Source organism: Pavona decussata, unplaced genomic scaffold, assembly GCF_977016875.1.
Source record: "Pavona decussata unplaced genomic scaffold, jaPavDecu1.1 SCAFFOLD_366, whole genome shotgun sequence".
In the NCBI taxonomy this organism is placed as follows: domain Eukaryota; kingdom Metazoa; phylum Cnidaria; class Anthozoa; order Scleractinia; family Agariciidae; genus Pavona; species Pavona decussata.
This window is the reverse complement of record NW_028145742.1, coordinates 833,647-861,531: the sequence shown is the minus strand read 5'-3', so window position 1 is coordinate 861,531 and position 27,885 is coordinate 833,647. Positions and strand designations below refer to the sequence as shown.

General features: G+C 39.3%; 1 protein-coding gene and 1 long non-coding RNA gene across 2 annotated transcripts; one reads left to right on the top strand and one right to left on the bottom strand.

The window, feature by feature from the left end:
• The first annotated feature begins 374 nt into the window (after positions 1-374).
• LOC146452590 (uncharacterized) lies at positions 375-11,770 on the top strand. Its single transcript, XR_014859708.1, has 3 exons — positions 375-479; positions 675-718; positions 11,631-11,770. It is a non-coding gene; the product is annotated as an uncharacterized LOC146452590 (long non-coding RNA).
• Positions 3,352-26,961, bottom strand: LOC146452589 (uncharacterized). Its single transcript, XM_085097674.1, has 21 exons — positions 26,853-26,961; positions 24,442-24,575; positions 24,224-24,319; positions 20,590-20,742; positions 19,789-19,909; positions 18,103-18,281; positions 17,628-17,852; positions 16,560-16,721; positions 15,229-15,408; positions 14,493-14,645; positions 12,789-13,042; positions 12,162-12,273; positions 11,623-11,957; positions 10,776-10,911; positions 9,543-9,725; positions 9,176-9,322; positions 8,104-8,357; positions 7,457-7,568; positions 6,885-7,219; positions 4,104-4,239; positions 3,352-3,576 (listed from the first exon to the last, which is right to left on the bottom strand). The coding sequence occupies exons 2-21, from the start codon at positions 24,521-24,523 to the stop codon at positions 3,569-3,571; spliced, it is 3,363 nt and encodes a 1,120-aa protein (XP_084953800.1). The 5' UTR covers positions 24,524-24,575; positions 26,853-26,961; the 3' UTR covers positions 3,352-3,568.
• Positions 26,962-27,885: the final 924 nt, after the last annotated feature.

Sequence of the window (27,885 nt, the reverse complement as noted above, 5' to 3'; positions counted from 1 at the left end):
AAAGTTAATCGAGGTTTTCATCTCGCTTGTTTAAAATGCTTTAAAAGGCTAAGGGACAGAAATATTTGTGGAGAATCTTTATTGATTAGTAATTAAACTCGAATCAAAGTTAACGTTAATCCAGGATTAGCTTAATCAGGCTTTGAACAACTGGGTCCTGACGATAGATGACAAAGATATCCCTTCTGGGAGAGAACAAGTTTGAATCCAGGTTTAATTAGTTTATTCATTGCCATTTGTGACTGCAATGAAGAAAAAGATACCCGACTGAAACCTCGATGCGGTCTGCCCCAGGGCATCCCGCGCAATTATTTCCGAAAAATGCGTGGTTACACCTAATTTTCGTTTCAAACGAACTGGTCAGCGGCTAAGGAAAAAAAACATGGAGGACAGGGAATTCGTTTCGATGTGATGTACTTTATCTCGCTACATGACAGCTTAAATGAAACTCTTCCAGTAGTTTTACTTCGCTCAAATTGGTAAGAAAATTCAATCTTCCTTCTTGATGAAATTTCAAAGCGATAGTTATCTCATTTCTTGTTTTTGTCGCTAACATTCGTTGTATGACATGTTCGATGGAAATATCGCCGCGATTTAAAATAGTCGAATGTAACAACTTTCATTGTCACTTGTAAAGCACAAACTTATTGGTTTGCCGCCAAATGTTTTAACAGATTTTTACAGACGATGAGGGAACCACTGATATGTAGAAGAGCCTGTGAGTACGAGCCACTTTTACAATGAGTTATTCCACTGGACTTGGGTTAAATCGCATGTTGCGATAAGTGCAGCCAGCTTGCAGACGTCTGGTTTTTCCTTTGTTGTGCAACAAAGGAAATAGGACTAAGACGTCTTCACGCAGACTATGGTTAGTGCACAAAGTAGATAAACTTTGTGCACTCAGATTTATTACCGTGATTAAAGCTTATGATTGCAATTCATCATATTATAAGCGTGAAGGGTCATTGTTTATAACTTGCTAATATACATAATTGGAGGATTGCTTGTGACGTCATGGCGGCCATGTTGGTGTATAGGAACAATAAGATTTTTCTCCTCTGAGAGTTAACTTCCATTTTTATGCAAACTATGTGAACAAATTTTCTTTTGTTTTGTCTACCGACATGGCTGCAGTGCAATTCACCTATTGAAATCAATCCTTGACTATTAGAAACAGAAATGTTCCAATTTCTAGAAAAACCTTCCTGTCAAAATATTATGTTGCTACCGACCTACCAAACCAAATTTTTCCAAATAAATTTTCATTTTTCATAAAAGTGGCGCTTGCTTACGAGTAATGAAGCTTAATACTGGAAGAGACGCTTTATCAGTCCGTGTACACATATTTTTGTAAGGAAAATTTCGGACAATATTTATCGTGGTCATATTCGAATTTATATAGGGAATAGTTCATCTTTATCCAAACATATTTTGGGGATTTAAGGTTAAGTTTTATTGTTGGTTTTATCAAAGTATGATTAGTAAGAGCAATGGTAACCTTAGTTTCGTTTTAGGTTTTCAGTAGTTAGCCAAATTGTTCAAAAGATCTTGAAAACATTATTTTGTTGTTGTGTTGTCACATCAGGTGTTATAACTAGTTTGCCTTTAATTATCATGCTCGTTCCTAAAGGGGAAATAATTAGAAAAAGACATCCAAAAAGCCGACAGTAGCTATGCAAGGAAATATTTTAATTATCTTCCTAGACCTGAATAAGGTCATTCAACGTAGAGTTCTAGAAGTATTGCTTGAAGTAAATAGTTTTCCTTAAAGGTTAAAACGCTTGTAATGAGTTCCCCTCTGTTATTGCGTCTTCTAGAGTATTCAATAGAATAAATCAATTCTTTAAGCCTTTACGGATCCCGCACAGTTCTATGTATGAATACCCAAACTTTTTAGTTATGAATACAAAGTGAGTTTCTTTGTGAACTGTAATAACGATAACTTCTGCTACTTTTACGCACCTCAATAGACTTTCACAAAGTCGCTCGTTCGCTTCTCATTGAATGGACCTGGCGCTCGCTCGCTCGAGCTCTGACGATCGCGCTTCGCGCTCTCTAAGCTCGACTTGTAAGCGACTCTAGCACCTCAACAACTTTTAATTTTAGAGAGTTGAATGGTGCAAGTTCTTCTTGATTAACAACCGTAGTCGATTGTGAGATGTTGGCCTTAAAACTTGGTTTTTAATTTTCTGCGCGTTATTCAAAGAACTGCCGCTTCCACTGTAATTACTTCTCGCATCCAAGATAAAACACATATAAGTGTGTTCGGAGTTTCACAAATACGCGCCCCCCTGGACTCGAGTCGGGATAAAAACAAACCTTTTCCTTCGTGGCTACGCTAGCGAGAGGGCAATATCCTGTCGATTTTGTTCGAATTTTCTTTGTTTAACAAGGTCGAGAAACGAATTGGAAAACTAACGAAATGTTAGAATCTGCATCAATTGTCTTATTTAACTATTTCTAGCATTCAATTCGCCATTTTATCTGTTCTTTACGATCTATGTTCAGCCGGTATGTTTGCCGGATGTTTGACAATGCTTGGATCACTCTGAGACACTTGCCTTGTCTCAGAGTACTAGTGTCCATAGAAAGTTGCATCGAATCAGTGAATATCAAACTTGATTACCAGTGATACGAAAGAGTGCAGTCCGGTGCCTCTCCAAAAGCTAACAAGCCTGGTTTCCAAGCCTTTTAAGCCGCTTAAAATGTTTTTATTTCGACGAACGTAACTTTTAAAGAAGCCATAAAAAGATATTTTGGGCTGAAAAGTTTAATCGACATCCACATTGTTTTAAAGCCATAATTCTTAATACTCCTGCTTCACGACAAAAGGTTTGCAAGGGCGATTTACACGGCACGACTTTGTTGCATGTGACAAGCTTACGACAGGCCTATGACACGAATTGTTTCGAGTAAATCAAACCTACAACTCGCTTACGACTGTCGTGTACGTCACAAAAAATGTCGTAGGATTTTAAAACATGTTTTAAAATCCTACGACAATCGTAGAGATAGGCAATGTTGAGTGACGAGAGTTGTGTGCGATTTTTTGCATGACGCGAGCAGCGCGTGCTCTAGAAATCGCATGCGACAGTTGTAAGCAAAAGTTGTACCGTCTAAATCGGCCTAAAGTGAAAGTTCATCATGCTTTCTTCTTCTTGCATTCAGCCGAATGTAGAAAGGCAACAAAAGACACTCACACAGCCAGAAAAGATAAAACAAGAATAAAGTCAAGTCCAAGTGACCACAATACCAAAACGTGTTAAGTGACAACCTCGTTCCCAGGGTCTCTTCTCTTCCCGTCCCAAGGAGCGAGAGGGACCCTGGGAATGAGGTTGGTTAGGTGGACGAGAAAAATTGAAAGCAACCATTTTTCTTCTATCTTTATTGACCTCAAAGAACATACAGTTTCTATGTTTGCCGGACCTTTCTCATTTTTTCAGCATCCCTTGATCATTCTAACCCCTTTAAACATAGCAACCCAAAAGCAATCGATCCTTGTTGAACTTCTACAGCCTCGCACATAAGAATCTGCCTCGTCGGTCCTGGCGAGGAAATGCGTCATACGTCATTCAGCTAGAACACAAATCAGAGAAAAATATGGTAAATGTGATAGCACAGTTTAGGCCCAGTTCAGACGCCGAACTTTTCATGAGCCGAACTTAATTCAAATTAAGGTCGGCCCAAATCACGAAAATACCGCCTTTTGATTCAGACGCCGAACTTAATTAGCCGAACTGAATTTACTAAGCAAAACCAATCAAAATGTCAGCGTTTTTTTTTTATTATTTTTATTTTTTTTTTATTTGAAATACGTTATAATAATTTATGCATTAGGTTCGGCTCATGAAGAGTTCGGCGTCTGAATCAAAGCCGAAATTCCTGGCTGAGCTAGGCGGGAAGAACGGCTGAGCCGTTCCAAATTGAAACAGCCGTTCCTCAACTGATTCAGACGCCGAACTTTTCATGTACTTAATTCGAGGTATTAGGTTCGGCTCATGAAAAGTTCGGCGTCTGAACCGGGCCTTATTCTTATTATATCACTAATATGGAATAGTTCTCGTCGGTGGACCATTTACTTTTAGAAGTAATAACTCACTCACCTGTACCGTACACTTCCACTCGCATGCAGTTCCACTTGTTACGTGCGGTTGGATGAAATCGAACATAATGCGCATGGACTGGGGATGACAGTTCATGCTGATCTGTGTTTTTACTCCCGCCGGTTCTCTGAAATATCTTTAACGAACAGAAAAGTAACAAGTAAGTAAGTCTTGGTGTAATTAAATAAAATTCAAAAATTTATTAATCATTCACCCGCCCATTGACCTATCAAATGGTCGATAATACATCACGTGCAGTGACGTGCAGTGACTTTATATCGATAAAAGTTATCAGCTGATAAAACTCTCCTCATTAGTATGCGGCGTTTTTCTCGTATGCTAATTTCCAACGATCACAAAAGCATAATTGTTATAAACTCTATTGACACACTTTTTGCCAGGAATGTTTTTGAAGCCGTTTAAAAAACTCACAGCACGTGTTTTATCGGAATTAAAACCACTCGTCTGCGCCTCATGGTTTTAAACCCAATAAAACACTCCTGCTCGTGTTTTAAACATTACTTAAATGATATTTCATATTTAAGAAGGGAGGCACGCTCATCCAAGATGATTTTCAGGAGGGCCCTCCTGAATGCATCTATTCATATATTCATTAATACTTTATTCAGTCTTGAAATATGGAGTTACTGCTTCTCGATGCCTTCTACCGGTGTTATGTTTTTTTGTGAACCACCGTATTATGGAAATTTTCACCTCTGAGAAAAATCACATTTGCTACGATTATTTAAGGTGAGAAATCCCCAATTATTTCACCATTACTAAAACTCTATCTTGTTAATGTTTCTTCCGAGTGCAAAGGATAAATGAACTGGAAGTCGTTTGTGTACACTCTTTTGAGTCTCCCTCGGCATACTTTGCTTCCAGTCTTCGGAAACTTCGGAAATTCGGTAAAATGTCCAAAAACTTATCTTGTTAGTAATCTTTTATTTATACACGGTAAAAATTCATCAGGGCTAAAAAAGTACAGAAGTATAAAATGTTAATATCTAAGTCTAAAATACATCATATAAATAGTATGCTAATTACAATGTTAAAATTTACCTATCCGAATAAAAACCTGTTTTCCATGAATGCCGTGCCTTATTTTTTTCCTGTAGTGTTTGTAGTGTTTAAAAGTGTTTTGAAATTACTCAGAGATTCTGAGTATTTTCTTGTGCAGTTGAAAAGGGCAAAGCTTCCTTGCAAAGATCTAGTTCTTCTTTTACACTTCATGTATAAGATCTATCTAAACTTATGCAGTGCCCATTTTCCATTACGCACTGCCCTTGTACTTAGAACATGAACTTAAGAGCGTGTCCAAAAAAGAGCGTTATCAATTATTTGCGCCGGTTTAGATTATAAAGAGGCTCTAATTGTAACAGGTATACCAACTGTTATTTCTTACAATGAAGGTATCTGCAACAGTACTTTTACCTCGATTATTTCTGACAAAGAGAATAGACTTTTAAACAGGTTGTTGCCTGCCGCCAACAATATAACAATAGAGTTGATGTTCGCGGGCGTAAATATGTTTTTGGCCCGACTCAGGCTCATTTTAGCCCGAGCCGCAGGCGAGGGCTAAAATGAGTTCTGAGAAGGGCCAAAAACATATTTACGCCCGCGAACATCAACTCTATTACTATTATAATAATTTCAGAGGGCATTCACAAAAGGAATCAAAGACAGTACAGTAAGCGATCGCGATATCTTCTGTGAACGCTGCCGGAATCGAGTCGGCGTTTATTTTATTGTACAAAAGCTTTCGTTGTCACAAAAAGTTAAAACTTTGGTAGAACACCGCAAATTTTGTCATAAGAATCTTTGCTTCTAAGCTTTCAAAAGGAAAATAACAGAATTTTGTTAACTGCGAAGAAATAGTCTCTTACGACTGTTAAAATGAATTGTGCAAGTTAACTGAGCTGGTTTCGCTCAAAGAAGACAAGTTACATTCACCTCGCCTCCGGCCGTGGAGCTACTACAGGCATTATTTCCACCCATCGCCCACCAGTTTCTGTATTAAAGTCCTCTTCATCTAGCTCAGACGACTGAGAATTTGCTTTTTCGCTAGGTTTTCCATCGATTTTGTAGCTCAAAACAATCTCTTTGCAGATGGCAGCGCTTCCAGTCAAACAAACAAGAAAACGGCGCGAACAGTTGAATGGCTTCCAATTCTGATTGGCTGGCTACGTTTTTTTCTTCTTTCTTATTGGCTCAGAGCAGCGGGCTAAAATATATTTTAGCCCGCTGAATTCTTCATTTTAGCCCGCAAAATATGCCGCAATGCCCGATGAAATTATTATAATAACCCGTATTCCTCAAGGGAACATAGGCGTTTTGCAATTCCCAAGTGGCGTACCAATCGTTTTAGAAATACATTTATTATGTCCTCTTGCTTGAAGAACAACGTTTTATCAATTACTGAATAATATTGTGATTAGGTTAAAGATGTTGTATGTATTTCCTCTTTTATCCATTTAGCTCCATCTATGACGAGTTTACAGTATAGATTGTTATGATAATTTTTTTAGTTTTTTAGTCTTTGTATTATGTAAATAATATGAGTTGTAAATACGCAATTCAGCCTTTGGGCTGCATTGAACGTAAACTCAACGAAAAATGCTTCAGATTCCGAGACGGCTTAAAGTTTTGTGTTTAAAGTGGAGTATTTCTTCCGTTGTCTTTACAAAGTTATAGCGGGAACTACGCATGCGTGGCACGTGTGACCGCTACAAATTTCCATGAGTTATTGTTAATTTCATGCGTTTATTCTTCTATACTCACCATCTGAGTTCCATCTTCCTTCTCGTAGTAATTCCAATCATTTCCATTCAATGAAAAGGAAAGTTTGAATGCTGACACATATTCCTGATTTCCACTGAAGTCTCCCTGTGAAGCTACTCCACAAATTTGAAAAGTGTCCCCGAGATCCACTTGAAGCCATTCCCTATTGCTTCTGGGCAATTTAGAACACCAACCATCCCCTCTGTGTCTATCCAATCGACCGAAAGAAGGTTTGAAGCAAGTTTTGTACTCAGAACTGGCGGTCATGTGACTATCTGGGATAATAGCTGGATCAGACACTCCAAGGGGGTTGGAGAAGCAGACGTCAGGGGATCCTAGTTTTCAAATAGACAACGCCAGGTGAGGTTCAAACATAAACTGGGCTACTTTAATGATTGATGACACTGATAGCAAACGAGTAGCATTTTGTAACTTTATAAGCAGAACAACTATGGTTTAAAGCGTTTGCTTAGTTTATGAACACTTCTTCAAACTGAAAAACAACTGACCTTAAACAATTTATTGTTCAGGTGAGAGTGTTGTCATAAAGAAATGGGTGCAGACATCGTTACCTTGGGCACGAGCAGGTGGAGCGCTTGGGGAAGCAGGACAGTCCGTAAACTTTATGTCATCAATACCAATGTCGCTTCTATGCCAGGTTCCACGGACACCCTCAAAATAAATCTAAAAATATACCACTGTTAGGTGATACACAATAAGACAAGTCTCTTTCACTCAGTGCTAACTAGTGCCGGAAATCATGCAGTCTTAGTTTAGCATGATGGGTGATTCTCAAGTGTGGTCCATAAGATCTCGTTCGAAATTAAGATGTTGAAATAAGCTTGAGGTTGGACAATTACTTCGTTTCACCATCGTCTCCTTTTCCCGCATCGAAGGTTTTCATTACGATCTCATCTTTACTTAGCTACTGAAACCAAATATCTCTCTTTTTACCTAGTCGTTCAGTACCAATTCTGGGCACATACCACAAAAGCTAAAAGGGGATCGATTAGATGCAAGTTAGTGTGTTTTGATGCTCAAGTTTGTGATTGTCTTTCTGACTCTCTTAAACCTTATCTGAAAAAGGTTTACATCTTGAAGAAATAAAGTTCAGTCAAGTTTAATGAAGCCAGTTGTTAAATGGTCGGATGGGTATACGTAATTCACTAGGTAGAAGAACTGCCTGTGTTTATTGCCCAGGGACTACAAGCTTTGGTACCTGAAATGGTGTTTCACTGGAAATGTCCACAGTCGCTGGCAACCAGTCCAATCCCTGCTGGCAGGATCTCTCCCACACTGTCCTTTTAGATCCATCAGAGCTTTTCACCAAAACTCTCAGTGTGCCCATGCTAGATCCGTACATATGGTACCAAAACGTGAATCTTTTGCAAGTTGTCGGAGCTATTTCAGGACTGTAAAAACATTTGGTGTCGCCGTATTTGCCATTAGTTGTCTCCAAATAAATGTAACGACCTAAAACAAAAGGGTCAACTTATAGATCAGTTCTTTTATTTTTTATAACTTGGTACAAAATCTGCGAAAATAGTACATTAGTATTATAATTCGCGCTACCTACACGATGTAACCGCTTTTTTATAAATGTAATCACTCACGCCTACATTTCACGTCCTGCTAGAATCAGCATTTTCACCAGGGCTGATAGAGACGTAGCGAACGAAACAGGATTTACACTTCCTTACGCGCGAAATAAGATACCCATGTTTTACATGATGTATGAGTAGTAAGTCATTTCCATAAAATTTACTTCTCCCTTAAGCTTGAGACAGGGAGAGTTTGATTGAGCTACGGAGTTCTAAGTGATTAACATTCGGCTGAATTTGCTGTTTTCTTTAAAACTAGGACTGAGTAATGAAAGCTCAGTTCGATCGTGTTTCCACAAGAGCTTACTATGACTCTGTTCGAGTACGGGAAATGCTCTTAATTTGCAACTCTTCCAAGATATTCGATCAGCGTTAAAATATTAAAATATTTCAACCTTTTATCATCTCTTCTGTGTTAGTCAGTTGTCTTATCGTGTTTGACTGCTTTTCATTACGTACGTTTGAGAGCTTTAATGTTGAGTGTCACATGCAAAGACGATCAAATCTTTTTGAAAAAAAAAACTGAAAGCTTTTTGAGTTAACTTTTGATACTACGTGATCGAGAAAATCAATTCTTCAAAAATATGGCTCTCTAATTTCCATGGATTCATGCATTTTTATGGATAGTGTGATGACATTATAAAATATTGAAAACCAATGAAGATTAGTAAAGGGCAATTCTAGACTTACCTGAACCTCCTTTGGTGTGATCTCCATTGGGTCCCGTATTTGTGGTGGGAGTATTACCGCTCTTCATAGACCACTGTGGTTTTGTGTCAGAGGCGCACAATTCCCATCCATGCATCCCCTCAATTTCAAAAGTAGTATCATATGGCCCTGGTGGAAATTATGGTTATGATAAGTTACAAATGGCTTCACATAACTCCAATACCGGCAATATCTTAGTGAAAATTATTTACCGCCGTTGTTTTTTTCGCTCAGTGGAAAATTAATCATACCCTAGAAAACACACCAACACGAATGTTGAGCCACGATCCACATTAGGACCCTCCGTCATAAATCTCTCAAATTTGAATCAAGGAGTTTTTGTACTTACCCACACCACAGTCGATCATCTCTTCGCATTCCTTGACCTCCTCACCATCTCCTACACAGTCTTTTCCTCCTGGTTTTGGAGCAGGACTGTCACATTTCCTGATTCGTGTACGTTTTCCATTGTCGCATGTTGCACTGCAAGCTCCCCATGAGGACCAACTGCCCCAGTTACCGTCAAGTGGTACTAATGAAAAAGAGTGGGTTGAGCGGATCTCAATCGACTGCGGAAAGTAATTTTGCCTTTGCTTTGTCCAATTCAGTTACCTTAACTATGCTCTGTTATTGGTTAATAAAAGTCGTACCATTTTGTCAAAAAATAAAAACAAATACTGATGGGACTTAACAGTGGCATCATTAGGGAGCTTAAGAAACGACGACGGTGACGGCAACGACAACGCCGCAAAACAATAGGTTTAATGAGCAAAAAAAATCGCTCTGCACGTGCGTTTTAAATGTTGACTTTTATAGAGTGTTTTTAAACTGGAAGTGGCAAAACCCAAATTTAGGTAATCACTGTAGCTCACGGAACTTGATGCAAGTACATGCAACAGGCACCAACCACAGGCAACTGAACGCGGCCGAACAGTTCAAAATCATATCGTCTTTCATTTTTTTCATTTGACTGGGAAGGTAAAGCTTTTTTAATGCTGCAGCTGACATCAAAAGCAGACGCAAATGACTTTCCATACTCCATTGAAAATATGTGCTTTTTCATTTTCTTTTAATAACTTTTTCATCCAAAACAAACTTGATTCGTATGAATTGTCATCCTCGAAAACCATTTCTGATCAAAGCTCTAGAAACTATTTGACAATTGGAGAAAAGAAATAAACCAGGTGCACTGCCATGAAAGGCGAATACATCTTTGATATAAAAGCGCACCATTTGCTAGATGTAATATATCAAACACGAGAAAAGCGTGTTTCATCAGATATCCAAACACTGAGAAGTAGGTTGAAAAAACGAGGCGCAGCCGAATTTTTTAAACGACTTTAAGGTGTTTGGGTGTCTGATGAAACACACTTTCGAGTGTTTGATATGGCTTCTCAAATGATCGATAATTCTTAGAGAAATTCAAGGCTAAAGTTGGCAAAATTTTATGGTAATTAGGATCACATATCCAAACTACGGTCACGGTAGTGATTTTCTTTGTTTTCTTTTGATTAATTGTTAATGAGTTTGGGAAAAGCTACGTCGCACATTAAGAATGAAGAAAACCAGATGGACCACTCACCAGTGCCGTACACTTCCACGCGCATACAGTTCCACTGATTACGCGCCGTAGGGTGAAATCGAACGTACCGAGCGAGGACTGGACTTGATAGCTCATGCTGGTCTGTGGTGTCACTGCCACCATTTCTCTGGAAAATCTTCAACAAACAAAGAATTGTCTTTTAATCCTGAAGAGTTCATTTTTAGATGACGGCATCTTAGGAAGAGAGTTTTTCTTTCGCCAAAGGAAATTTCATGTTCTTAGTCAGAACTTTGGTAGCAAGTTGGGATGATGTAGAAAGTGTTCCTCGGCAGAATCCCAACTAACTAACAAGTCAAATATGCAACACAAAGCATACTCTCTCTTAACACTATACAGCCTGGACCTTTTTTCGTTCCTGAGCCTAGGGGGCACAAAGTACTTCCCGCTTCGTAGCTTAAAGCAATTGAAGCTACGGCAACGAAATTGCAAGGTATAATATGTCCCAAACATACAGCCGCCATCTAGGACTTCTCGATTTCTCCAAAATAAAAGAAAACCGTCCAAATGGGTTCGCAATTTATCAAAAGCAATAAATAACGATCAAAATGGTGTAAAAATGTAAAACTGGAAATCAACTTAAAAGATAAATCGATTACTATACCAAATGGAGAAGTCGGAAAGTTTGGTTCCCCCCCCCCCCCCCCCCCGAACCATGCTGAGCAGGGTGAATCACTAACCAACAGTAAAAGGTTTTAAATGCAATTTAAAAAAACACGAACTATCGTTATTTGACTATCGTTATTCTGAGACAAACGTGCATATCATTCAGTTATGTATTCGTACAATCGAATTTAAAGTAACCAAATTGCGTTATTTTTCATTTTACCTTATCAGACCCATCTTCGTTTTTCAACTCGGTCCAATGGGAACCATGAAATGAATAAGAAAGCTTGAATGCTGACACGTATTCGTCATCTCCACTGAAGTCTCCCTGTGAAGCTACTCCACAAATTTGAAAAATGTCCCCGAGATCCACTTGTAGCCATTCTTTATTGCTTTTGGCCCATTGAGCACACCACCCGTCCCCTCTGTGTCCATCCAATCGACCGAAAGCAGGTTTGAAGCAAGTTTTGTACTCAGAACTGGCGGTCATGTGACTATCTGGGATAATAGCTGGATCAGACACTCCAAGGGGGTTGGAAAAGCAGACGTCGGGGGATCCTAGTTTTCAAATTGACAACGCGAAGTGAGGTTCAAACTTAAACTGGGCAATCCATTAGCATTTTGTAACTTTATAAGCAGAATATTTATGCTGTAAAGCGTTGGCTCAGTTTATGAACACTTCTTCAAACAGAAAAACAACTGGCCTTAAACAATTTATGGTTCAGAGTGTTGTCATAAAGAAATGGGTGCAGACATCGTTACCTTTGGCACGAGCAGGTGGTGCACTTGGGGAAGCAGAACAGTCCGTAAACTTTATGTCATCAATACCAATGTCGCTTTTATGCCAGGTACCACGGATACCCTCAAAATAAATCTAAAAAAATACCACTGTTAGGTGATACATAATAAGACAAGTCTCTTTCACTCAGTGCTAACTAGTGCCGGACATCATGCAGTCTTAGTTTAGCATGATGGGTTCTCAAGTGTGGTATATAAGATTTCGGTCGAAATTAAGATGTTGAAATAAGCTTGAACTTGGAGAATTACCTCTGCCTGCATCGAAGGTCAATCTCATCTTACAATCTTAACTTTACTTAGCTACTGAAACCTAATATCCCCCTTTTTACCTAGTCGTTCAGTACCGATTCTGGGCACATACCACAAAAGCTAAAAGGGGATTGATTAGATGCAACTTAGTGTGTTTTGATCTTAAGTTTGTGATTGTCTTTCTGACTCTCAAAAAGCTAATCTGGAAAAGGTTTACATCTTGAAGAAATTAAGTTCAGTCAAGTTTAACGAAACCAGTTGTTAAATGGTCGGATGGGTATACGCAATTCACTACGCAGAAGAACTGTGTGTGATCAGTCCGGAGATTCCAGTCTTTGGTACCTGAAATGGTGTTTCGCTGAAAATGTCCACAGTCGCTGGCAACCAGTCCAATCCCTGCTGGCAGGATCTCTCCCACACTGTCCTTTTAGATCCATCAGAGCCTTTCACCAAAACTCTCAGTGTGCCCATGCTAGTTCCGTACATATGGTACCAAAACGTGAATCTTTTGCAAGTTGTCGGAGCTATTTCAGGACTGTAGAAACATTTGGTGTCACCGTGTTCGCCATAAGTTGTCTCCAAATATATGTAACGACCTGGAAAAAAAATGTCAGCTTATAGATCGGTTCTTTTTTCATAACTTGGTACAAAATCCAAGTATATTATTAGTATTATATTTCGCCCTACCTACACGATGTAACGGCTTTTTTCATAAATGTAATCACTCACGTCTACATCTCACGTCTTGCTAGGATCAGCATTTTCACCAGGGCTGATAGAGACGTAGTGAACGAAACAGGATTTCCACTTCCTTACGCGTGAAATAAGATACCCATGTTTTACATTACGTATGAGTAGTAAACCGTTTCCATAAAATCAAAATGCCAACGTAAATACACACTCCAAGTCGAAGCAAGTATACGTGGTTAATTCATGGCGACGCGAGTTCTTAGGGAATTGGGAGAGGCGGGGGGGGGGGGGGGACATTTCCTCATTTGACCTCAGTGAAGACATGCTACAGGAGAGGATATGGGTTTCAGGGCCTTTTATCTTCAGCAGGATACGGCCAACTGGCGGAGTTCAATATGCATTGTCCTAAACAGGGCATGGCTTTTTTAATAATATTTGAATGTCTGACAGGAACCTATCTACCTTATTAGGCAAGATGCAACCAAGCAACATAGACAATTAATCACTTTAAAACGATAGGCGTCTATTATAAATTTATAAATCCGAAATTGTCTCGAACAAGGTCATAAAAGGAGGTTTTCTATCTTTCTATCTTCTATCTAATATACACCATCTGATTCCAGTCGTCAATAAGTATACTCGGATGGACTAAGCGGTCGTCTACTGAAACTACTTAAGCAAGTACAAGTATAACTATGCGTCGTTCTCAGTTATCCATTCGTGGCCACGCAATCCATGTGACCCTCCCAGCGACGTACATGATTTATCTAGTCTTTATAGTCTATCACGACCAAACTTCAAGCGAGTCCAATAGACTCTCACACACAGACTACTCTTTACTGCAATGATATGCTATGTCGAGAGAAAATAAGGGAATAGTTAGGGAAACTAGGGGCTTTGGCTGGGATATGTGAATTTCATTTAATTTAGTTTTAGACATCGTCTAACGGAAGTTGGTTTCCCGAGACGTCCACAAACGTTCAGCGTGACGTCACAAGAAGTCATCGGAGTAATCGTCGCGTTGTGTAATGGCGGCTGTTGAATATTCAGTATGGCTTTCGTAAATGGCATTTACAGGGCCCAGTTGCTCGAAGCATGGTTAGCGCTGACCCGGATTAAATGCCATGACAACCTATAGGTTTTAATAACTCTTAACCGATGGTTAGCTCTAACCATGCTTCGAGCAACTCAGCCTAGGAGTCTAGATAAGTTTGCAGACGTCTCGGGAAACATACTTCCGTTTTCACGACGTCTAACAATAGCTTAAGTGAAATACACATATCCCAAGGGTTATACTGGGGGTCTCCCTCTCTGTCCCCTTGTTTTCTCCTGGCTGCGTCTAAAAGTCGAACGTACCTGAACCAGACGTGTGATCCCTATCTGGACCTGTTCCACTCGTACCAGTTGGTGTCAAGGCTATTTTCCATTCTAGTAGTGTTTTGTCCGTAGGTGAGTCACAAAGTTCCCAACCATGCATTCCTTCTGACTCAAATGCCGTGTCGTATGGCCCTGGTAAAAAAAAATGTTGTAAACGTCACTCAATCTGCCAAAATTATACGCATAATTTACGGTCTATTTCGAAATCATCAACGCAATTAAAAATAGTATACATATATAATTATCACCAGCACAGAGCCATCAGATGCAACAACAACAATACTTTATTCCACCCCATTATTATTAGTAGCAGATGCTTCTGCTAGGTGTGTAATCTCTGAACATTTCTCAGTATACAGACCACACTTTGTCTTCTTCGTATTGTTTTAGATGCCATTCTTACTACGGAAAGCTTGCTTGTTTTAGTTTCTGTGATAAATCACGATTGTGAATTAAGCCTTAGATAAAGCTGGATTGAACAATTTAGAGCAAACGTTTTTATTGCTTCATACAAATGAATCTCGACTTGGTAACTTGAGGAAAGGGTGTGGCTCAGATTTAGTTTGCGAGAAGAGCGCCAGTTCATTGGTACGGGGATGATTCTGAGATGTAGCTTTCATTTAAAATTAGGCCCAAGGGTGGCGCCGTGTATGGCGTTTCAATTTACAGCCATAAAAAAGTCTTTTTCGTTGTTAGTTCTAATTTCAAACCGTACCTAGATGACAAACTGTCAGCAAGCACTTCTTAACATCTTCGCTGTTTCCAACACAGTTCTTTCCGCCATTTTTGGGGGCAGGGTCGTTACATAGCCTCGTTCGGGTGTGTGTTCCAGAGTCACATGACACACTGCAGTCACCCCATGATGACCAGCGGCCCCAGTGGCCATCAAGTGGAGCTGAAAATGAAACAGAAGAGAGTTGAGCTATAATTGGTTTTGTAAATGACGACCGAAGTCGAGCACCAATTAAACTGGGACAGCAATACAGAGAAACCTTAGCTGCACATCAGGAAAGAAAGTGCTTGTCGGTGAAACTTAATATTATGCAAGTAGGATTTACCATTAAATTTCGCGTCACAATTTCGATAAACTGAGATTTTGATGAATAAAAAATGTTAGAAGTACTGAATTATACACACTGACTTCTTTGCTCTACAAAATACTCAAGAAGCTGTTTATCCAAATTAGAATATTGTGGTACTTCCACCGTAGCCCATTAACATCCTTTTTCAGTCGCTCGCTATAAAGTTCTATACTCCATGGAAATGTTTTTCGGAGTTATTTTCTATGGCCTCTCTTCTGTATCAGCGATTAATTTCAGGAGGGCGTTATGATAAATAATTGAAGTAGTATGTAAAACGTTAAAAACAAACCGCGTAGAACTTCGAACACCGTTCGTATTATGAAAAATAAAGAGGTAGAACACAATCCAAAATTTTCAAAATTAAAGATACAAACAAAACAATGAAAAAGGGTTTCTAGCCGGAGGTTCTTAAGTTCAAGGAGTGTCAGTTTTCTAATCTTTTCCCTTGTCAGGGAGGAGGAGACGTGATTGTCCAACTACTACAATGTTACTGGTCTGCTTCCCAAAAACTTTAAATTCTACATCTTTTCTCTCAAAGGAACGTTCCGATTGGTTACCTTTGTTCCAAGTGCCTCGATTTGACTAGTCGCATCGTAAAACACTCAGATTGGCCAAAATAAATCAGATCCAGGGTTGGATTAGAGTGAGACGGGCGTATTAACTTCACCGACCATTGATGTGGCGATGGGCGCTTTGGACTTGCCATAAAAATTTTGGTTGCATGATCAGAAGGTCTGCAGTGATTCCAAGAAGATCTATGTCTTATTTTCACGTTTTCATGATTGTCTTCCTCTGCCCCCAAGTGCGTAAATGGCTATCAACGAACAGTTAGGAAGAGCTTTCAAACTGTTTGGCCTGGATAAGTTAGCGTACCATCTAGTGGGAGTACTAATTACCCGAAACAGACTTAATATCCAAGCCTCAGGTGGGATGTATATGACCGCAGAACTCTTGCTACACTCACCGTAACACTTTTCGTGAGGACATTCGACCTTTTCCATCTGCACGCCTTTTTTGTCCGCTCCTGGACAGTTACTTACGTCTTCATGGGAACAGAATCTTTCACGGCTTTGAAGGCATTCATCATCGCATGGACCAAAGTTTGACCAAGAGCTCCATCCATGCTCTAAACGTTTGGCAAAAAAACCCAGGATGAGGTTTTAACAGATGCAATTACCATTCCTGAATAAGTCTTCTTGATAGAGGCATTTGAAAAATGATATTAAATACTTAACCAAAGCTATCGAAACCTAAAGGCATCCCTGAGGCCAAACAAAACAGGCATACCAACATGATAAGCCAATCAGGACTCGATAAAATGCATGTAATATAACAGATGCCAACTGCAGAAAACATCAGTAACAAAATAAGCAATTGGTTGGGTGAGTGACATTTGCGGACTACAGACCCCTAAACTTTGGAATTGTATAATTAAACCCCAAAGTTTAATTTAGGGCTGGATTAGCCTGCTATCAACTGTTTGAAAATGTCATACGACGATTGATTTAACAGGGCAGTGCCTCGCATGGGCCTTCATGTTCCGTTTGCACTTACCCTCTCGGGTCCATAACATTTTCCATTTCATCTATTATCTGTACGATGTCAGCTGTAATTTGTATTTTGTTGTTTGAAATATCATTTATAGTCATTCCCAATAAAGTTTTTAAAAAAAGATTTCGTCTTACTACAAGTTAGTTAATAAAGACACAAGATTTTTTTACCTATTCACATGAGATACTAAAGCAGATCAAAACAAACTACGTACGCTCATTATTCATGAAATAAAATAAAATTCTGGGACCAGATAAAGCGGAAAATCTGACATTTTTGTTATGTGAGTTATCACACCCAAATACTTCAAATTAGTAGCAAATCCCTTCATTCAAAATTCATGCTACGGCTTACCGATTTATCATCTAATCCAATTTTATAGCTTACCGTAGCAATGAATTTGTCTCCCTTTGTATGCTGAGTGGATAATGTGAGTAGTGATACATGAAGACAGTAAACTTATAATTCGAACCTCCCTTACCAGGATTAGAGCAGTCGTAAAGAGCGTTTAATTCCTCTATGTCCGATTTGCTGAAAGCACCTCTTTGTCCAATTTGTTGGTCCGGATTACCGATGACCTCGATAGTATCTTTACCAGTTGCGCTAAAGGATCTTTTCCCATAATGCATTATGCTGCTAAAGTCATAGGGCGCTTCCAAAGGATTCGTGCTACTCAAAGCCCCCTTTTTAAAGTTACCTTCCTTCCCTTAAAAAAAAAATGAGCTTGCGTTAGTAATGGCGGTAGCTAATATGGTACCTGAGATACCACAACACCCTCATAGATAAACACTTGTATATCTTTGCATTCGGTGGGAATCAGAAAGTTCCATTTCGTTCGTATGTCTCAATTGTCGGAAAAGTCGAAAAACGTGTTGATCGCTTGCCTCCAATTTTTGTTCATTTAAAATCAAATACGAACAAGAACTCAGCAGAGGTCTCTTCAAAAGGCTTCTTACCAGGCTTTATATTCTCCCAGAAAATCTCCACGTATTTATCCCTGTCTGGTCGAGATTGTTCATGTCGAAATCCTAGTGTATGCAGCATCTCATGCATAGCGATGCCTTTACCATTGCATCCGTTTCCCAAAGAGATTTTCTGAGGTTTTCCGCCTGTAAATCCGAGCATAGACCAGCAACTGAAAGAAACCGTATTTACAGTGATTTTCAGGCAGGATTTTCAGCAATGTCAATTTCCTAGCTGTTCTTAATGGAAAAATTAACTTTCTTTCTGAAACTTTTATATTCTTACATAATGTTATTGTCCTTTTATTGGGTTGATCACATTTGGATTTTTTTGGGTGGAATTTCTGAAGTTTCGGGAAAATCAAGAAATCCCGGATTGAGCAATCGGCAATATGGCTGCCGTTTGGAAATCATGACGTAGATCTTACGTCATGTGATACTCACAAATTTTATTATGGAGGGGGTGGATTGCGCTTCTCCCCCTCAGTGACCCCAGCAGACGGCCAACAAAAGCCCGGTCTAGGGAGGGTTAAGTCTTGATATAAGAACTGAATTAATTTTCAATAACTATTATCAAGAGGAAATCACTTGTATGATTCTGCTGTAATAAAACCGGTCTTAGTTCCAGGAGGGAGTTCAACGTTTATTTGAATAATCAAATGTAAGTAACGTCACATGAAATAGTTTGTCTGTATGTAGCTTCTTCATATGTTTATCGTTCTTTACTGGTATGTCTAGCCCATCAGTTCTCTTTAAAATATCTAAACATTTGGGTCCAGTTGTTCAAAGCTTGATTAAGTTAATCCTGGATTAACGTAAACTTTGATTCGAGTTTAATAACTAATCAATAAAGATTCTTCCAAAAGATTTCTGCCCCTCAGTTTTCATTATATAGACTTTTCTTTAACCTTTAGCTCGAAATTAGCCTTTACAACCTTTCTTAACGAACGAGATGAAAGCCTCGATTAACTTATAATCGTAGATTACCGTTAATCGGTTTTCGAACGACCCGGCCTTGTTGTGTAGGAGTAATGTTTACAGAAGTACGTAAATTATGATCATCTGGGTGAGTGTAGTCTTGAGACGGACTGTTTGAGGTGACATTAACTGACGCATCGAAAACTTGAGCGGAAATCATCATCAGAATCAAGTTAATTGTGGAATCTCATTAGACATTTATGCCAGGGACATTTATACGATCTACTGACACAATTTACTTGACTCTAATGCAATGATGACTGATGACTTCCGCTCAGGTTGTCGAAACGTCAGTCAATGTGAGCTCAACTGAACAGTCCTTGTCACGACTACACTCACCCTGGTGATTATAATTTACGTACTTATGACATGACTCCTGGGTTCAAACCATTTACAGTAGTGATAACCTCTGAGTCGTCAAAACAACCAGGGAAGGGAAAATATTGAATGATAAGGAGCTCCCCCCCCCTCCCCCACACACACACCCCCGAGTGTTAATAACGCTGGAAATTACCCTAGTGAGTAAGTGTGAATCATTTTATCCATGGAATGACAATCTTGTCTGGACCGGTATGTTGAACAGTAAAAAATAGTCTCTCCTTTGCAGGGGCGTGTAGGTGAAAAAACGAAAGCGTTGATGATTGTGTTTTTGAAAGATCGGTGAGCAAGAAAAATGAGAAAAATTTTCTGATGTATTGTTACCCTGTTGCTTTGTGAAAAAGAACCCAGTATGGTTCGTTCTCGTGAGGCTTCCATCTGATGCAGGAGTGGTTATGAAACTCGGCAATTGCGGCGTTTATAGTATCCATGTATCCGTCTTCAACTGCAAGCAGCAACAAATAAACACAAGTTTTCGACAGTTGTCTACTGCCCTCATTTGGCAAACAAACACAAGAAAAATTGTTACAGGCATGACTAGATCGACTTGGCCGCACAATATCTGAAATCAAGTCGTGCCGTGCGCCTGTCGTTGCGCATACGTTCTGCGGCGGCACCTCGGGATGTGTCCGAGACAGTCGGGTTTCTTAACGGCGGTGGCTTCTAATACAAAGATATCTTTGCGCGGTTTATAACTACGCGGGAAAAGCAGATCTTGGCAAGGGTTATTGGAATCCCAAAAAATTGCTGATAACCACGCATTTTGCAGAGCTTATTAAAATTCAATTTGGGAACTGAATGCCATACATTGTTTTGTATTTTAGCGCTTTCATCTCTGAAGAAGGCGTGGTTACCCCCAATTTTCTTTTTGGATTCCAGTATTAAGATCTGCTTTTCCCGCGTAGTCATAAACTGTGCAAAATAATACTCCTGTATTAGGAAGCACCGCCCTTAAGTCATAAATTACAGAACATTAATACATTCTTGTGTGATTTGTTTTACAACCGTAAGCAAGCGTTTTGATTTTGATTTGAAGAACTTTAAATTTCACATTTAAAACAATATCGGAATACTACAGTAAAGCCAGCTCTGCGCGGTAACAGCACTGAAACATTTAAAACTCACTGAGCTCGGCAGTTACTTCGTACGGAACGATCTTCGTTCTCCAAAGCTTTCTTCGGCTGCGTAATGCGTTTCTTTTGTACACTTCACTGCTCTCATCTGGACTCACTCCAAGAACAATATCACCCTCAAACAACTCAGCATCAATGTCTACGACTAAAACGTAAACACAGTTACCAAAACGTGAGTTACATTTGATAGAGCGGTGTTCAATTGAGTGTCGAAAGTAAATGCGTTTTTGCTTTGGTTTTGCATCACTACGTTCTGTGATTCGTTGATAAAACTCGCGCCACTTTCTCTACTAATAAGATGTAAAACCAAAACCACTGATGCCTCGCTCGCACGTGTTTTCCCGCGCTTGGGGCCGGTTACATGTATTTGCTTTGAATTCTGCTTGGTTCATTGCGCTGTTGGTGTCTGTTGTGATTGGACAGAGTAATTACTTTGGTTTTGGTTTTACGACACTCGCTTGTAAAACCGCTCTGAACATATCTCCTATACGTATCACCTCTCACTCTTTCTCTGTAAAGTGTTGTTCAAATAAGAGGATAGGAAGATCTCTGTTTACATATTCACTTATTAGCCTACGTTTATTAGCATAAAAAAACCTAGCTACATATAAATACACTCCATATATTAAACTAAGTACCCCCTCCCCCCGTCCCACCGAAGGTTTTAGCATGATATCTTAAATAGCTTTTGAGAAAATAACTTAAAAAGTATCAAGATTTTACAAAGAATGAATAGCTGGCCGTGGCAGTCATATATTCTTTGTAATTTTCACAGTCACCTGGTGCACATGCGCATTAGATACTATTTCTTAGCTGATTTGCATATCACACTTTATCACAAGTCTCGCGCTGAGAAGCGCATCCTTTGAAAAATGTAAACAAACCTTGTCGAGTCGAAGTATTTGCCAGTCAAAAATTATTATATATATAGTGATTATAGACCTAATGTCATTTTAGAACACTCATTTTCTTGATACCATGGAGAATTTTCTATTGGACTTGTCCAGGGAAAGTCAAACGTCAACGAAAACCTCTGAAGTCGAAGAATCATTAAATCGTTTATTTCGGTATCCGGTCGTGTGAAAAATTATCTTAGCTGTTTCTGCGTTTCACAGTGTTTGCATGAGAAGCAAATTGAGTTCAAATATTAGAGAATATGTCAATTTTAAAACGTAGCGAATCGACTGAGCTGCAGTGTAGCGAAACGACTTTGTAGCGAAACTACCGGTAAGCTTTATTTCTGCTTTCAATCATATATTTTGCTTTTATAATTTCGTTTCTACAACTTCTCCGTTATCTAAATTTAGGAACCAAACCCATGTCGTTGCAAGAACGCTTGCTCGACCCGTAGAAAACAAGGTCCTACTGGAGGTTTTCCTTGTCGAGGAGATAATCGACCGTGTACCGAAGCTTGTCTTCGTCTGAGCTCCAAACCAAGCAGCCATGACGCGTAGTTCGAATCGTTTACGAAGATTCCCACCGCACGAACCTTTCGCCAGGTTGAGAAAATGTAATTTTCCAAATATATATAATGTTGATTTGTTCTCCAATGTTTTTGATTGATTTCTCTCGTTATTTTAGTCAACGCAGGCGATTTCTTCGGCCCGGCGCCTTCACGTTTCCCACCTCTTCTTTTCATGTTCCGTTGGAGATGCGATCCATACTGTTTTTAACCAAATATGATAAAATAATATCATAGGATGAGCAAAAGCATACTCAGAAACAGGTTTCCAGTAAAAGATTGAAAATCCAACAAAACACTGGGAAGATTGAAGCGGATTTCTAGATGCCGACGCGTACTTTTGATTTCGGGTTGAGGTGGACGCTTTTCAAAATTGACAAAAACTAGCGTCCAGGTCAGCGCGGTCACAAAGGTGACTGTGTCCCTTTAAAGCTTATTTCATCGATAGAATTCAACATATCACACTAATAGTCCATTCTCGTCTTCAGACCCCCCACGGATTTTAAAATTGTTGCGCGATCCAACCGCTAACCGAAAGATCGTAGGCTCTGGGAAAGAGGATGACGTCACCCTCATAGCCAAGTGTGACATGCGCTTTCAGTTGATGATGCCAATGATGTCAAAATTTAAACAATGACGTCAGCAAAGATTCTTCTTTATGGTACCATTCAGAAATAGGACCTAGAAGAGCTCTTAAATTCCAACCCAATCTCGTACCCAGAGTCCTCAGGCGTTTCGGTCAGAGGGTAGGCGCCAGGAGAGACTCTGGAGAATTCAAAAAAATTTCAATTTTTTTATTGGTTGCTTTGTGTAAGCTCCGTGACGGCTTCCATTGTTTTACCGCAGAAATCCTGCGGTAATAAAATTCCAGTACCCCAGAGTCTCTTCTGGGGACCAACCGCTGGCCAAAGAGCCTGAGGACTCTGGGTACGAGATTGACTCCAACCTGGAGACCTAGGGTGGTTACCATTTACATGGAAAACCTGGAAATTCCAGTTGGAAAATCAAATGGTACGCATCATTCCATTTGGAGTACTTCTGAAATTATGGGCTTCTGGTCAAGGAGATGCATTTTTATTACTCCTTTTGGGATTTACAGCTGATGTTCATACATTTTGGATGTTATCCATCCTCTATTAAGACAAGCTAAATCATTTCGTATTTATGCCGAAAATTTCCATCCGGGTGGTTTGCGTAAATGGTAAGCACCCCTGCATCCTTGTTCTCATAATACCTTTAACATAATTTGTGCAACCATATGACTCAAAATTTTTGTCAATTCTAAATTGGGCGATTTGTCAGTTCTTCACACATCGCAAACATAAGTTCCCACGAAAAAAGTTTTCCCCCAAAATTTGCCGCAAAAATCTATTCTGTCCCTGAGCATTTCCAGTACGTATATTTAATGGAAACGAAAAGGAAACTCAAATGGAACTAGACTGGTCATGTAGCGAGAAGAACAGATAACCGTTGGACAACCCGCATTACGTTCTCGACGCCCTGGGGACATACAAGGAACCGAGGAAGACCAAGGACGAGATGGAGGGACGACTTAGATAGTTTCCTAAAGCACTGGTACCTTGTCGCGCAAAAGTGGTCCATTGGAGGTCAATGAGGAAGGTCTACGTCCAACGACGGACATTAAGCGGCTAAAACTGAACTGATATTTGACTTTAAAACAAATATCTCGAAGTAAAAGTACACAACAACTGCAACAGCGGGCGCAAACACCTCATCCAGTTTCCACGACTACTTTTGCAGTGCTCAAACTCATGCATACGACATTTCATTTTTGGCGATCTTTTAGAGCGGTTTTCAATTGAGTGTGGAAAATAATTTCGCGTTTGCTTTGGTTTTGCATTATTGCGCTCTGTGATTGGTTAACGAAACTCGCGCCACTTTCTCAACCAATGGGATTCCAAACCAAAACCAATCGTGTTTTCGCCACCCGCATTTTCCCGCGCTTGGCGCCAAGTTTCATGTATTTGCTTCGAATTCTGATTGGCTCGTTGTGTTGTTTACATCTGTTGCGATTTGCCAGAGTAATTACTTTGGTTTTGGTTTTACGACACTCAATTGGAAACCGCTCTATCATTTTTGGCGATCTTTTTTAACCGAAAGTTAATTCTAATTTGGCTAATTGTACGAAGTACAGCCCACAAACCTTCATTGATATACTCGATCTCTCCAGCGGCGGGGATGCTTTTGTCGTTTAAAATAGATTCTTTCAGGCCACCAAGATGGTCCAATATGGTGCCCCCTGCAAGTAAAATGAATGAATGAAACCGAAGCACTGTTTGAAATTTTAAAGCAACAGGTATAAAAGCAAACAAGGAATATGCGACAGAGTGTAAATATGGGAACATTAATTCAAGAACTTACCCTGGTCATCTCGCTTCACATAGGATTTTGCATGTATTTTAAACACGGCAACAAGAAATACCATTACCAAGAAATTCCTCATGTTAGTGTGTAGAGCTGGATGCTTCAAATTACACCAGATATCTTCTGAATTCCTTAAACCATGAAGAAGTAATTAAACTTCAGTTCTCTAACAGCAGACATCCCACGAAGGTTCCTATCTATAAAAGGGAACCTCCACTCTGACAACAAATGGACGGTAAATTGTTGGAAATAGTGTCTAAATTCTAAATTTTGGTTTAAAAAGTAGATAAGTGTGTTAAAAATTAGATATGATTGTCGCCTATTTTCGCTTTTAAATTTCCCGATCGCCGCCATTTTGGATTTATGACGTCATGCAGTTGCCGCTATTGTTAGTAAGGAGAAGAAACAATAGGGCAAACGTATTACGTCGTGAAATCCAAGATGGCCGATCACCGAAAATTTAAAAGGAAAATAGGCGATAATCAAATCCTGTTTTGTCCGACACAAAAATCTTATTTCCATCTTTTCCAACGAAATTTGAAATGAGATTGTATTTTCAACAATTTAACGTTAATTTATTTCAAGAGTGGAGGTTTCCTTTAAGAAATAGAATGGGCAATTTCATTGGGGGAGATGGGGTAGCTATGGTAACGACAACGCTTGTCACCCCTAAAATGTGTAATGAGAATTTCCGATCCCGAGTTATGGCAACTTTTTAAATGCACAAACTCCCATTGAAAACGTAACGTGACTGAATCGATAGAAGGGTTTTTATGCAAATTATTGGAATTTTAGAACTATAAATTATAGCATTTTTCAGAAAAAGAATTTCTCACTTAGTGTTCATAGCAGAGCATTTTTATTTCTAAAAATGTTTTATTTTATGCTTCCGGAATTTGTCCTCTGTATCCCTGCTCTGAATTCCCTTACAATTAGTTTATAACGCCGCGTTATGCTGCGTTATGCGTGTTTTTAGCTAGTTTTTAATTCTTATTTCTAATTTTTATTTCTTATCGCTGGCTTTGTATTTTCTACTTTTAAATAATTGTAATTTTTAAATCATTTCTCAATCTACAGGGCCCCACTGAATATCACTTTCGTGATGTGGGCTCCCTGTATAAAGATTGCTATTATTATTATTATGCTCTCGTTATCAGGTAAAGTTACCACGGAAACGACAACCAGGAATGTCTATTCTGTGAGTTTTACCAAGAGTGGAACCCAAGACGTAGAGGTTTGTACCTTGAACGTTCTTCACAAACTAACCTCTAAAGGCTAATTTCACGTATCGATTAATCCGGCAGATTTAGCCCAATTCAACAAAGAAAATGCGTGAGGGGGCGAAAATCAGCACAATTTATAATCAGGTAATGCAATTTTCCGTGCGCTACCCCAACAGCCAGTGCAACATGTCAACTGGCCTATGTGATAGAAGCTTCTAATCGGGCAGGAAAATTGGTACGTGTAGATAAGACTTTAACTGACACCAAGGAAGGAAGTACGACTGGGTTTTATCGAGAGAGAATGACACTGGTCGTAGAAATGTGAATAAAAATATTCTTTCTCCCTTGCGCTCTCGTGTCGTGTATGGGCAGTTCCTTAAACTCCCTCTATTGTTGTAGTATAAAATGGTTTTTAAATTAATAAAACCAAATATCAAATATTTGCGTATTTGAAAATTGTCTTTTTCCCTTTTCATCTCTTTTCTGTTATAATATTAATGGAAAATCTGTACGTGTAAATTAGACTTTACCTGACACAAAGGAAGGAAGTACGACTGGGTTTTATCGAGAGGGAATGACACTGGTCGTAGAAATGCAAATAAAAATTGTCTTTCTAACTTGCGCTCTCGTGTCGTGTATGGGAGGTTCCTTAAACTCCCTCTATTGTTGTAGTTTAAAATGGTTTTTAACTTAATAAAACCAATTGCATCAAATATTTACGTATTTGAAAATTGTCTTTATAAGTCAGGGATAAAATCCAATATCTATCTTTCGGACGGTGCTAGTCTCGGCTTATCATAGCAACATTCTATTGTTATAATTGTTGTTATTGCTTGACGTGCTTTATGATGGGGGGGGATGATGTCTCTTCAAATCCAAACCCCAAAAAATCTGTTGTGGCCACTCCAATGTGGACCAAAATCACGCAACTAGTAAAAAAAAGATCTGTCGATACAGCGAACATCGTTATAGATGATAATAACTCGCAGTCGCCGCGATCAATATTTCTTAAGATGTACATTTTGCTCCTCTATCCTACCACCATTTTACGCTTTGATTACTTACAGACGCTGATAAACATTTCCTTACCACGAGAATTTTTCTGTCACCTGCCACTGCGGCAGATAGCTACACTTAAATACAGTCGCTGATAGACATTCCAGTACGTATAACTTTTTCTCCTACCTTCTCTAATGCACAGTGTTCTGTAAGTTGAAAACTCTTCAGTCGACGTGCATAGATAGTAGAATGATGCTCTGCTACTAATGTAAGCGGTATAACTCGACTCCCTTTCCGCCCTAGTCTATCCACACCCTTCATTGTTTTTATTGTTATGATATGTTATTATCATTATTGTTAATATTTCATGATTTTTATTTATCTTATCTTTTTTAACAATGAAGCGGGTACATAAAGTAAAGGAAGCACGCGAACTCGCGACAACGAGCGTGGCACACGACCACTTCTTGGCACTCGCGCTCAATAAATGGGTTCACACTAGGCATCTCAAGCGCAGATGAAGTGTACTTGCGTGTGAACGGGTGTCGCTTCACTTGGCTGATCACAGTTATAGTTGCCTAGGAAACGCCGAAACTTCAAAGAGTCGCAGTGTGATCTCAAGTGAGGTTCAAGCCTTCCTTACTAGCACATTTGTCCAATCAGAACATGGGAAGCCAATCACTTGATTGTCAATCATTCCTCACCCAAAATATTTGGCGGCAAGTGCTTGTGGGTTTGAGAGATTCTTTTCACAATACGTAGCCCTAAAATGTCGCGCCGAGTTGGCTATAGTTATCTCATCAAGATCCAAAGAGGCGAGTGGGATAATCATTTTATTAAATTAAACCAATAAATACTACTAGATCCTGCTGAGTTCATTTTACAAGAACGGCTAGAAGATGACTTAATGACCGCTACTTCTCAGGTATGGTATAACGTCTGATAACCCATGCCCGCTGAGCCAATCAAAACTGTGGAATTGGTAATCCAGCTTTAATTGATATATCATAAAATATGCCAACCCTTGTCTATGCCCACCACCCTATAAGTTTTTTGTTGGTTCACAAATCTTGCCTCATCGACTTATTAAACGATTGAGGAAATTGTTGAGGGAATTATTCTCTACTCTGACTATCATCAGTTTCACATTTTCCCCGAATTCCGTTACGGAATGGAACTAAAGAGTGTGCAGTTTTTCAGGTTTAGCGGCATGGACAGC